This window comes from Lolium rigidum, chromosome 3 (assembly GCF_022539505.1).
Source record: "Lolium rigidum isolate FL_2022 chromosome 3, APGP_CSIRO_Lrig_0.1, whole genome shotgun sequence".
Lineage (NCBI taxonomy): Eukaryota > Viridiplantae > Streptophyta > Magnoliopsida > Poales > Poaceae > Lolium > Lolium rigidum.
Window position 1 is genome coordinate 394556823 of NC_061510.1, and position 11606 is coordinate 394568428.

The following is an 11606-nucleotide window of genomic DNA, read 5'->3' on the forward strand; positions in this document are numbered from 1 at the left end:
TCGAGGCAACAGATTATTAGCCTTAGCCGGAAAATCTTGAAATCTTGCATCTAGCTAGAAACTTTCAGGCCCAACACATTCAAACAAAACAAAACCGTCTACAAATCCTGCTCTGTTTCAAATGTTGAAGAAGGCTGAGCATTGTTCTTGCTAGCTTCATGCCTGAATGGCTTACACGTGTGTGACTGGGTGCAAGACCGAAACACGATGTGTGCTTTTCCTCTACATCATTTAACACGTTTGTTGCGTCTTTTTAACCTGCTCCAACAATTCAGCTTATACACGTGTATTTTCGGTACACATTGATGAGATTATCGAGCATCTATTTCTTTCACGTTCTCTTGCCCGCATTGTATGCCATCGTGTACTATATAACTTTGCTATATGTCTCCACCTACTAGTATCATAAACATATTTATTAGTTGGCTAAATGGGATATATAAGAAAACTAAGACTAGGATATGAAGAGGAGTTTCAGCCTTATGTTCGTCTATATGGAGGTGCAGGAATAACATTGTCTTTAATAATGTGGGCATGTTTACATTTATGCAACTTGTTTATCTGGCGTCCCACTGACACAACTAAAGTATTTTTTCTTGTCCAACTGAATCAACGAGAATTTATGGTTACTGGATGCAACCATCTGCTCCAACTATACAAGTACAGATCAAAAGTGCAGATGAGACTCCTTGTGCTCAATGACTCTAGTAGTACTCACCATTTTTGCATATCAAGTATAGTAATGTGTTGCCTGGGGTCACCTCTTCCAAACCTGGCTATGACACCAATTGTAAGATCCCAACGGTAAAATTGGCTAGGATAGGAACTCAAATCGATTGGAACGGAAGTAGATCACACAATTGTCTTAGTAGCTTACATTAACCTTCCAACCTCCTCACATTTTGTAGCTTACAAGGATCCGCAAATTGCGGTATAAGAAAGATTCAATCTTAGCCATTCCAAGTCAAACACCACATTACAACCAACCAGATACTATACCTACTTCTACCCCTAACGTGTTATGCCATTGCTTGCCAGCTACTCGTGTAGGTGCGGTACGTTCTCACCCTCTTGAGCATCTCCTCTACAATATTTTGGGTCTTGCTGGTGCTTCGTGGGCCTTGGCTGCTAACATAAGATGGAAGCTTTTGGTTTTTGATTTACATTGTTGGTGTGGTAATTGTAGTTTCATGTGCAATAAATTGTTTGGCTTTGAGATCGACTCGTCACGGATCTCGTGATTGATCCAGACTTAATTTATTGTTCCAAAATGGGAACACTGGCCTATAATTTCCTAAAAGGTTATATATATTTGGTCCATCTGCTCCAATTATATTCACAACACATAAAAGACATGACATGTTATGCATGGTTGTGAGGCCACCTGATAAATCATACAACAAAAATACACGTGATATTGTATTAACATGAAGGAAATACATATATAAGTTGTGCCTCTAAAAGCTAATCGAGGTGTACCGAATATCATATAATCTGTTCAAATATATTTCTCACATTTCTCCAAGAATAGTTCCGTACTTCTAAATTAGACTGAATCGGTTGATACCTCAAAAACTATGCCAACCCTCATATGTTTGATCACCAAGCTAGCTTGTTGATCCAACTAACTTGTTTTGCCTTTAGAAATATATGTATATATGCAAACCAGTTAAGTAACTTGCATTTTCTATATTCATATACTATGGCAATAATGCATCCTTTAAGCTTTTGGCGTATTCTTCTAGCCTTTTTAACCCTTCTCTTGGAGAAGCTGCTTCACCCAACTGTTTCACCATTGCACTGCCGATGATCACTGCATCTGCACCCCAATCTGCAATCTGAGTCCAATTGTACAAGTTTAGTTGTTATGCAAACTTCCCAGTAGAATTTCTGGTAAACATATTTATACATCAATAAGGATTTTACCTGTCTAACATGTTCAGGCGTCGATATGCCAAAGCCTACGGCGATAGCTTTGTCAGTGACCTGCAGACAATCGAAAGCCTATGAGCACGTGGGTAGGATAATAAAAATTATATGAAAATTTAGATGAACTTTAAAAATATTTATGCAGACCTGCTTCATCTCCTTGAGACGATCTTTGACACGCGGATCCACAGTTGCTCGTGGACCTGTGACTCCATTGGCACTTACAAGGTAAATGAACCCTTGTGAAGCTTCTGCGATCTCCTTCGTTCTCTCTGCAGGTGTGGTTGGTGTTGTAAGCAGCACCTGCAACCAAGAAAGCACCGTTAGCAATTATTGCACCGTGTGAGTAGTGAGTACTAGGATCCTACTTTGTTCGTTCAAATTAATATATTGTTGGAAGGATCATGCAAATTACCAGTTCCAGGCCGTTATTTATGGCTTCGTTCCTGAACTCACACGTCTGAGCATAAGGAAGATCGGGTACTATGAGACCCTGCACACCGGCTTCTTTGACTGCGGCGGTGAATTTTGCCGCACCCCGCCGCACGATGGGTCCGAGATACGAGAAGAGCACGACCGGGCAGGACAGCTCCGGCGTCACCTCCTTCAGCATGGACAGCACGGCGTCGATCGTCGTGCCACCGGCCAGCGCTCTCGCCGCGGAGGCCTGGATGATGGGCCCGTCGACGTAGGGGTCGGAGAAGGGCATGCCGAGCTCGATGACGTCGGCACCGCAGGCGTCGAGCAGCCTCAGCGCCTCCGCCGTCGTCTCAAGGTCGGGGTCACCGGCGGTGATGTACGGGATGAATGCTGTCTGCATGCACACGGGCAATGCTTAATACTTCAACTTAAGCATCTACTGATCTATTCTTTCTTGTGTGCTTACGCACATGATGCAATACTTAGGGAAATACCGACATGGACTCACGGACGGACGTACCTTGCCCTGCTCTTTGATCTTGGACAGCGTCTGCGCCACCGATAGAGCACGCCTGCCAGCGACTGGCACGGGTGCTGGCGACGGAACGCGCGGCGCCCTGACAACAAACCTCCCTGGCTTTGACATGGCCACCGCCGGGTCGATCGAGGCCCCCGACGTGGCGGCGGCGACGGCCCTGACCGTAAACCTCCTCGGCACGGTCACCATGGCAGCCGCCACTGCACCGCGACGCCCCGGATGGCTCAGCGCGGCCGAGGACGACGGTGACGCGGACGCCTCCAGTGCGAAAGCCATGTAGCTAGTTGTTGCTTGGAGAAGTAGCTTGAGCCTGCGTAGCTTAACTGCTTAAGTAGCTAGACTATATATACATGCGCGTCGGAGCGAATGTAGCTAGAAGAAACACTTGAGTGGGTCTCGTTGTGTGTAGGGTGGTGGTCTGTGTGCGCTTATATAGCAGTCAGTCAGCAGAGCATGGAGCTGAATCGCAGCTGAGCTAGCCATGGACACGACGGCGACATGAGTAGAGTTCAGTCCAGATTCAGGGCACTCCAGGAGGAAGCCAAGATCCATTCACTCCAATAGGAACGTGCACGAGACCAGTGTTGCCACGGCACGGCGCTCGTGCGTGCACTTCGACGGAGCACACGTGTGACACGGGTCTACGTACGGCTGCTACAGCCCTGGAGTAGTACCAGGTTAACGAGGAAGTCCAGAGCTGTCTTCGTCGTCGAACGTGTTCGAGCCTTCGAGGAACGAATATATGGACTGTGGAGCGCCCTTCCTCCAGGGCTGAAATGTCAAATAAGCAAGCAACGTTAGCGACCCAAGTGACGGACTAGTTACGGTTCCAAGCCCACGAAGAAGGAGTAGCCGGGCACCAACTCCCGGCCTGTCTACGTTCTATCATGTACTTCCTCCGTCTCAGGAAGATTGTTTAAAATTTGTTAAAATTTAAATATTTTTATAAATATCTCTATGATTATCTACAGGCGTATCTAACTTCTCGTAAGTGGAAACATCTCTATGATTGGTCCAAGTAAATTGCTTTCCGAAATTTAAATCCATTCCTATAAAATGGAAAGAGGTCTCTGTTCATCTAAAAAAATCAAATATATTCCTCTAAAATATAGACTTCCAATAATACCGTTAAACATAAACATCCATATCCATAGTGTATTAAAGTTATCATCGTATGATATTGAAATTTCCTCGAAGCAACATAGAGATGGATTCCCCTTTTCAAGAACGAACTCGGCCAGAAACTCATGCTTCTGTCCATCCTGGGTGGCCCCATGTAGCTTAGAACTTACAGTTACATGTAATTAAACACAATACTTGTCTCCCCTGTACTTATAGAATCTATGTATCGAAAGAAAGAATAAAACTTGAATATACACAAGTATATAACATGTTTAGTAATTATTTCTTTTGGTTTGTTCAAAAGAAACCATGTCTGTCTCATAGTGGAAATCATGGTGCTCTTTTGACACACTTTTAATTATTTCTCTAATAATTTGTCTTTCCAAAATTATTGATTTATTTATTTTGAGACATCATAACTTATAAAAACTGTCATTTTTTCATATGCACCATATTTTATGTTGATACTAGCATGTAAAAAATAAATTCCATTTTTTTACATCTATAGTTTTGTTTAGAATTTACTTCAACCAAATGTTCCATATAATTTTTTTTATGTTCGCCAAGGTAGCTATTTTATATTATTCAATCATAAATATGATAAGAACAACTTGGGAGGTGTCACTCACATGAAGGATTCAAATATTTTTCATGAGAGCATACAATGATACAAGTGAAAACATAGGTTGATACTCATGTATGGTTTTATAAGGACTGCACACATTTGAAGAAGCCCATAAGTTTCCTCAACCATATATACGTTCTACCATGAACATATATCATTGGGTTAATATTTAAAAGAAGTCTCTAGAATTATAATTTTTTCTCGCATTTGACTTACATTTGGTAGATGAAATTGATGGTCGAAGTTTTCTTAAATTACAAACGAGCTCATATATATAGATTGATTATCTTACTTTTTTGGGTGAACTTTGTTAGTGAGTTGTTGTTTTCTTAACAAGATTTTCTAACCTAACATCGATCAATCAACAATCAATGGTTCACATTTAAATTTTCTCTTGCCTCGCTAAAGAGGAAAGTTAATTGGAGCAAACTTAAAGAGGCTTCATTATTAAAGTCGCACGACATGGTTGGTAAACCATTGATGATTAGGTTATCAAACTAGTAAGAAAGGAATGGATACATTAGCTCTCCCAAATTAAACAATAAAGGGAAAAAAATGAAACACCAATTACACAGTAGTGTCTTGATGCCATGCAAAAACTACAAGTAGCTTCTCTGCTTGTACCAATTGAAAATTTGACCATCATGATGGCTCGCCATCAACTAATTAACCATTATCGTCACTTATCATGGAAGCGCATCCTTCAAACTCCTAGCATATACTTCTAGTCTCTTCAACCCTTCTCTTGTGGATGCTGCTTCACCCAACTGTTTCACCATTGCACTGCCAATGATCACTCCATCTGCACCCCACTCTGCAATCTGGGTTGAGGATTGCAAGTCAGCAACTCGATTATGTTGTTAGAGATTTTACAATCATGATTAAAAATGCATGATGAACCTTGTAGTATATGCTATTTACCTTGTTAACATGTTCCGGGGTCGATATGCCGAAGCCAACCGCTACTGCTTTGTCAGTGACCTGCACAAAATAAAAATAAAATGAGACGTGAAACAATACTTTGAACATGACGAGTTGAAATTTGGCTCCTAGTAAAAAGGTAAAAACTAGATGATTTTAAATTTCTCATCGACGAACCTGCCTAATCTCCTTAAGAAGATCCTCAACACGCGGATTCACGGTTGCTCGGGCTCCTGTAACCCCAACAACACTTACCTTCATAATGCGATTAATTAGACCCAAATATATTGAACATGAGACCATGGTCCAAAAGCCAAAATTGAAACCAATTTCCTCTAAAATGTTTTGGAACAAGTTCTGTACTCCATGCACTTACAAGGTAAACAAACCCTTCAGAAGCCTTAGCGATTTCTTTCATCCGGTCTGCTGGTGTAGCTGGTGTTGTCAGGAGGATCTACAACCATTGATTAAAAATAACATACATTGTTAACTCCATCCCAAGTCTTAAGGTTTATATTTTTTTGGAAAAGTCAAAGCAAGTAAAGTTTGATCAAAATTTTAGAATAATCTATCAATAAATATGATATTTTGTAGATAGCACATGAAAATATATTTCATTATCTATCTAATAATATTAATTTTGTATTTGACATGTTAATGATTTCTTAAAAACTTACTCAAACTTAACATTTGACTTTCTGAAAAAAATATAGGCCTTAAGCCTTGTGATGAAGGTAGTAAATATTATATACAGTTATTCCTGAGTTCTCTTGTCATTTCATTGATGTTGAAGGGGCCGGCTTGCACATACCAGCTCTAGACTGTTCTTGATGGCTTCTTTCCTGAAAGCACGTATCTCGTCGTATGGAAGATCAGGTATGATAAGACCTGGAACACATGTAACAAGTTGTCAATCAGGATTTGTACAAACAACATATGTGTGAAAGAAAATAATCACAGCTTAAGTTTAGCATTTTCAGAACTACTAACTAGTTAGCAAGTGTTGCTTCAACAATGATCCGAGCCAAATTAATTCAATTAAGTATGGTAAATTCCACTGATGTGGCTCTAGAGATAAACTATACTCCAAAACGTTCAAATTGATCGATCGTGAGATTTGTCAAATAGTTCACCTTTGACACCGGCTTCTTTGGCTGCGGTGGCAAAGCTAGCCGTCCCTCGCCGGACGATGGGGTTGAAATAGGAAAAGATGACCACGGGGCATGACAGCTCCGGTGTCACCTCCTTGAGCATCGCCATCACGGCGTTCGTGGAAGCGCCGGCCGCCAGCGCCCTCTTGGCCGAGGCCTGGATGACGGCCCCGTCAGCGGAGGGGTCCGAGAACGGCATGCCGAGCTCGATGACGTCGGCGCCGAGGCCGTCAAGGAGCCTGAGCGCGTCTGCGGTGGTCGCCAGGTCCGGATCGCCGGCGGTGATGTACGGAATGAACGCCGTCTGGGCGCGCGTGATAGTAAAACCTTCGTTAGGCTAGCCACTATCGGCACATGAAGCCACGTAAACATACTGCAAATTAAGCTCTTCGCCTGCATGTACCTTGCCCTTGGCCCTGACCCTGGACATGGCATCTGCCACCGACTTGGGCGTGGGCGGCAGGGCGAGCGGCCGGTGCCTCCCCGGCGTGGGCGTTGCCACCGCCGCCGCTGCGGCGAGCGCCCTGAACACAGGCTTCAGCGGCGTTCGAGAATATACCGCCCCGCGTCGCCTCCGCTGGGTCAACGACGGAGCCGAGGAAGACGTGGAGGTGGACACCCTGAGCGCGGGAGCCATGCGAGAGCTAGTTACGCGCACAACCAACTTGACCAACGTCGCTGTGCGTATAGCTAGCTACAACTTGGGAGCACTTCGACTTTTCTCGACGAGACGAATGAGTCGGAATGTTTACATTCTGCCGGCGTTTATATATAGCAGAAACCAACATCCAGCAGCCGCGGCTTCGACACGGACCGAGAAGAAAGCGGGACCGTGGGAGGAGGGAACAAAGAAAGGAAGGTACGAGGAATTGGCGCGCGGAAGTTCAAAGGTACGAGGAATGAGCGGTACGTGTTTGTATATCCCCACTCGAAACTGAAAAAAAAACTGAGTTGCAACTGAAAAACACCGAGTTATAACCCAATTTGCAATCCAACGGTATAGAACTTTTTTTTGAGTAATCCAAGGGTATAAGACTTAACTAAGTAGGAAATCTTAAAAAAAGCGCCCAAACTGGTGCAAACCTCAACCTAGAGGTACATACACATGATCATGTATTTAACACGTTTCGAATTTTCATTCCTTCAAGTTAAAATTCTGCTAAAGCTTGACAAGAAAAAACACTCTTTGTGCACCTGCTTAGAGCATCTTTAGAAGATTCTAACAAAAACTAAAAAACAACTGCTATTTCAAAGTTTTGGTCGATATCCAGCACTCTCGATAACGCATAAGAGTTGGCTTGACTGAACTTTCAGCACTAACATATCAAGTCAACGCCGGAGCCGCCGCCTCCCGAGCTTGACTCCGGCCAAACAAAATCCAATTTCCAGTAGATCGACTCGATCTTAACCAATTCCTGCCGTTTCTAGCTGATTCTGATGAGGGTAGGCGGAGATCGGTGGCGACCGCCATGGTCGGACCTCCAAGGTCCGGGTGGAGCTCTCGTGGCACTCGGCCTCTCGGGCCTTGGTCCCTAGGCGTGCAATGGCACGAGGAGCTTCATGGGTAGGAAGTCTAGCCTGACCTCGTGAGCGGCGGGATGAGCTCGTGGGAGGCAGAGCCGAGGAAGCAGTAGCACACGGAAGCGGCCTCGTCCGGGGCCTAGGGGACGAAGCGGGAGGCACTGCCTCCTCGGCATTTCTAGTGCTCGTTTCCTCGTTCATGTACGAGCGGGAGATGAAGATAGGCATGAAATGAGAAGAAGCATATGTGGCCCAATAAGAAATGGGCCTAGTTAATAGTCAAAAAAGAAGTGTGCCTCGTGTGTTAGGAACTTTTGAGTTAGTGTTTTACCGTATCTATTCTAGACAACGAATTTGGTACTGGAAAATGTTTTTCGCATAACTAGAAATCACTTTTGCAGTATGAGTTCACAGGGGTCCGCTAGAGATGCTCTTAGCGTGATGTAGCAGGTGAATTTACTACATAATTTACAACTGCATTTAAAAGATGAAATCATGGATGATTCGTTCTAAAAAATATTCCCATCGTACTAGGGACTTTTCAAGCAAGTCGTTACCCGAATTTACTTCTCGATGACGATGATGGAGCAGAGGTGGAGTTGGTGTACTGTTTTATTTTTTTGAATAGAAATGCATTGATATTTAAAGTAGTCGTCTCTAATTAGCACTTGGACATCTTCTAAGCGTTTTGCTGAACAAACTACAACAAACCTACAAAAGCTAGACTAATATTAGATGTTCAGAATAGTTGCACGAGCCCACGTTGAAAATTAAAAACTAATACGTTTTAACACACCGTGCTGAATTATTCAATTTTTGATAATTATTTAGCAAGAATGTGTTTCGGTACATAAGCAACAAAGAAAAAAATTGATGGAAAACCACACGCTTTATTAAACTTCAATCGGCATCATTACAACGTATGGATCAGGCGGCAAATCCAACCATAAATAGCAGCTTGGTTCCAAATTTCAGGCATATTTGGTCTGGTTATAAGCATCTACATTGTCGTCTCTCCTCTCATGTTTAAAAGAAACAACATCAAAAGAAGGCACCATTGCTTGGATCTCACGAATCACCGAACTGTAGTGACTCCTAGTACCTTCCTTCCTTAATTCTTGAGTGGATTATTTCGCCAGTCCTATACACCGACCAGGTCGGTGCCTACCAGGCACCGCACACCCTGGTCCGGTATTGGGCCTGGCCTATTTAGCTTTTCTTTTTTCTTTTTCTTTTTCGGTTTTTTTATTTTTTATTTTTCTGTTTTTTGTTTCCTTTTCTTTTCTATTTGTTCAAATTCTAAAAAGGGTCAAATTTGAGAGTTATTAAAATTTTAAATTAAAAAATTGTTCAAATATAAAATTGTTCAAATACGAAAATTCTTTAAATATGTTTCTTTAAAAATTCGAAATTGTTCAAATATAATAATTGTTTAAATTCTAAAATTGTTTAAATTTTGAAAAATGCAGATTTTAAAAATGTTCAAATTCGAAAATTGTTCATATATATAAAAAAAATTAAAAAAATCATGTTTTCCAAATTTAGAAAATATACAAATTTTAAATATATTCATATAAAAAAATGTTAAAATTTTAAAAAAGTATATCCGAAAATACTTCAGATTCATTTTTTTGAATTTTTTAAAAACGTAGCAAAAAAAGAAGAGAAGAAACAGCAGAAAAAAAAACGAAAAAAAGGAAAATCAAGATGTTGCTGGGCCGGCCCAACACCCACCCTAGGGTGTGCGGCACCCGGTCCGCACCGACCAGGGTGGTGTATAGCACCTGCCGGATTATTTAAGCAAGAAAAATATAGCCCAGCACGTGTCTATTCCCTTCCTGGTCCAGGGAACAGTAAAAGAAGCCCAACTGCAACCGAACAGCATAAGGCCTACTTCTTCTCCCCTTCCTAAAGCTCCCAATACCGATTCTCAGAAAAAGAAGAAAAAAAAAACAGAACCACACCAGATCGGAATTGTCGGTTACTCAGCTGCCGAGTCGAGAACGAATTCGTGCGCCGAATCGGATTGCCAGACACCCTTCACCTGAAATCGATCTTGGGGGCGCCTATAATAGTAGCTCGGACGGGCGTATGCCGCAGGTGTGAAGGTACGATCGAATTGCAGGGAACTTGTACGTGCGCACAGATTGTTCGTGTGCCAGCGAGCCAGACGAACAAACGCCGCATCCAGACATGGCGACGAAGAAATCGATCGTCTCCCCGGACCGCCTCCTCGGCGCCTTTTGCGGGCTCTCGTGCGGCAAGATGAAATTCGTCCAGGTGCGTAAGGACGACATGGCGCACACCGTGGATGATGCAGTGCGTGACATTATAGATCGCCGTATAAGCGAACTCAAGGGCTACGAGCCCATCGACTCCCACGGAGGCCTCGTCGCCTTCCGCCGCCGCCAGTCGCTGCCGCCGTCTCCTCCCGCCGACGGCCACGTTCCACCGCGACCCCCACGTTCGGAGCTCTGCGTGTACAACCCCATCACCGGGCAGCACGTCTCTCTGCCGCCCCCGTTCATCTCAGACGAGGCTTTCGTGCTGCTTGCCAATGGTGACGGCCAGTTCCTCCTGCACGTGATCAACCTCGAGCTCGCGGCAGACGGGATGCTCCAGCTCCAGACCTACTCGTCGGAGGCTGGCAGGTGGGGCGGCGTCGTGCCCACCTACGCGGGCTTCCCCCCGACGACTCCCAGCAGGTTCCTCCGCCCTACGCCTACCCTCCTGGACGGTGCCGCCTACTTCCTCTGTGAGTCGGATTCGAAGAGCATCGGTCTCCACGCCTACGCGGTACCCATCGCCGGTCAGTGGCGCCCGCCGGCGCCGATCAGGCTCCCGGACGAGGTCCAGCACTTACACGCAAAGCGTCGTTTCAAGCCAGACGAGCTCCTCCTGGCATCATCGTCGACCGTGAACGGGAGGCGGAGGCTGACCCTGGCCGTGGCGAAAGGGTTCACCATCTCTCTGTGGACGCTGGACGACGACGATGACGACGCCGGCCTGGTGGTGGATCCGGCGGCGAGGTGGACGCGGAGCCGCTTCGTGGACCTGTGGAAGATGAAGGTGCTGAAGCAAGGGTGCCCGCCGCTGGCAAAGCGTGACGGGGACAGGGTGAAGCTGGAGTGCTTCTCGGAGAGTAGCGGCGGGGCCGTGCTCTTCCACCTCTACTCTCATTTGATGTACAAGCTCGAGCTGAAGACCTGCAAGGTCTCGCTCGTCGCGCTCTACTACAAGAGGGACTCAAGCAACATGTGCGCCTACGACACTGATGAAGCTATGCTCGATAAGTGCTACGTCTCTCCCGCAGGGAAGCCCCAAGAATCATATGCAAGGTAGCCGAACCCACAATATTTGTGTTCCTCTGGGTGGTTTC

At 44.6% G+C, this 11606-nt stretch overlaps 2 protein-coding genes across 2 annotated transcripts; both read right to left on the reverse strand.

Moving 5' to 3' along the window:
- Positions 1-1388: 1388 nt before the first annotated feature.
- Positions 1389-2749, reverse strand: LOC124700830 (indole-3-glycerol phosphate lyase, chloroplastic-like). The gene is made up of 4 exons (XM_047232899.1): positions 2345-2749; positions 2077-2232; positions 1927-1986; positions 1389-1838 (listed from the first exon to the last, which is right to left on the reverse strand). The coding sequence occupies exons 1-4, from the start codon at positions 2747-2749 to the stop codon at positions 1701-1703; spliced, it is 759 nt and encodes a 252-aa protein (XP_047088855.1). The 3' UTR covers positions 1389-1700.
- Positions 2750-5260: 2511 nt separating this feature from the next.
- On the reverse strand, positions 5261-7343 carry LOC124697690 (tryptophan synthase alpha chain-like). The gene is made up of 7 exons (XM_047230239.1): positions 7110-7343; positions 6689-7010; positions 6367-6443; positions 5932-6009; positions 5733-5810; positions 5556-5615; positions 5261-5455 (listed from the first exon to the last, which is right to left on the reverse strand). Exons 1-7 carry the CDS (start codon positions 7341-7343, stop codon positions 5321-5323), a joined length of 984 nt encoding a protein of 327 aa, XP_047086195.1. The 3' UTR covers positions 5261-5320.
- Between the last annotated feature and the right edge of the window lie 4263 nt (positions 7344-11606).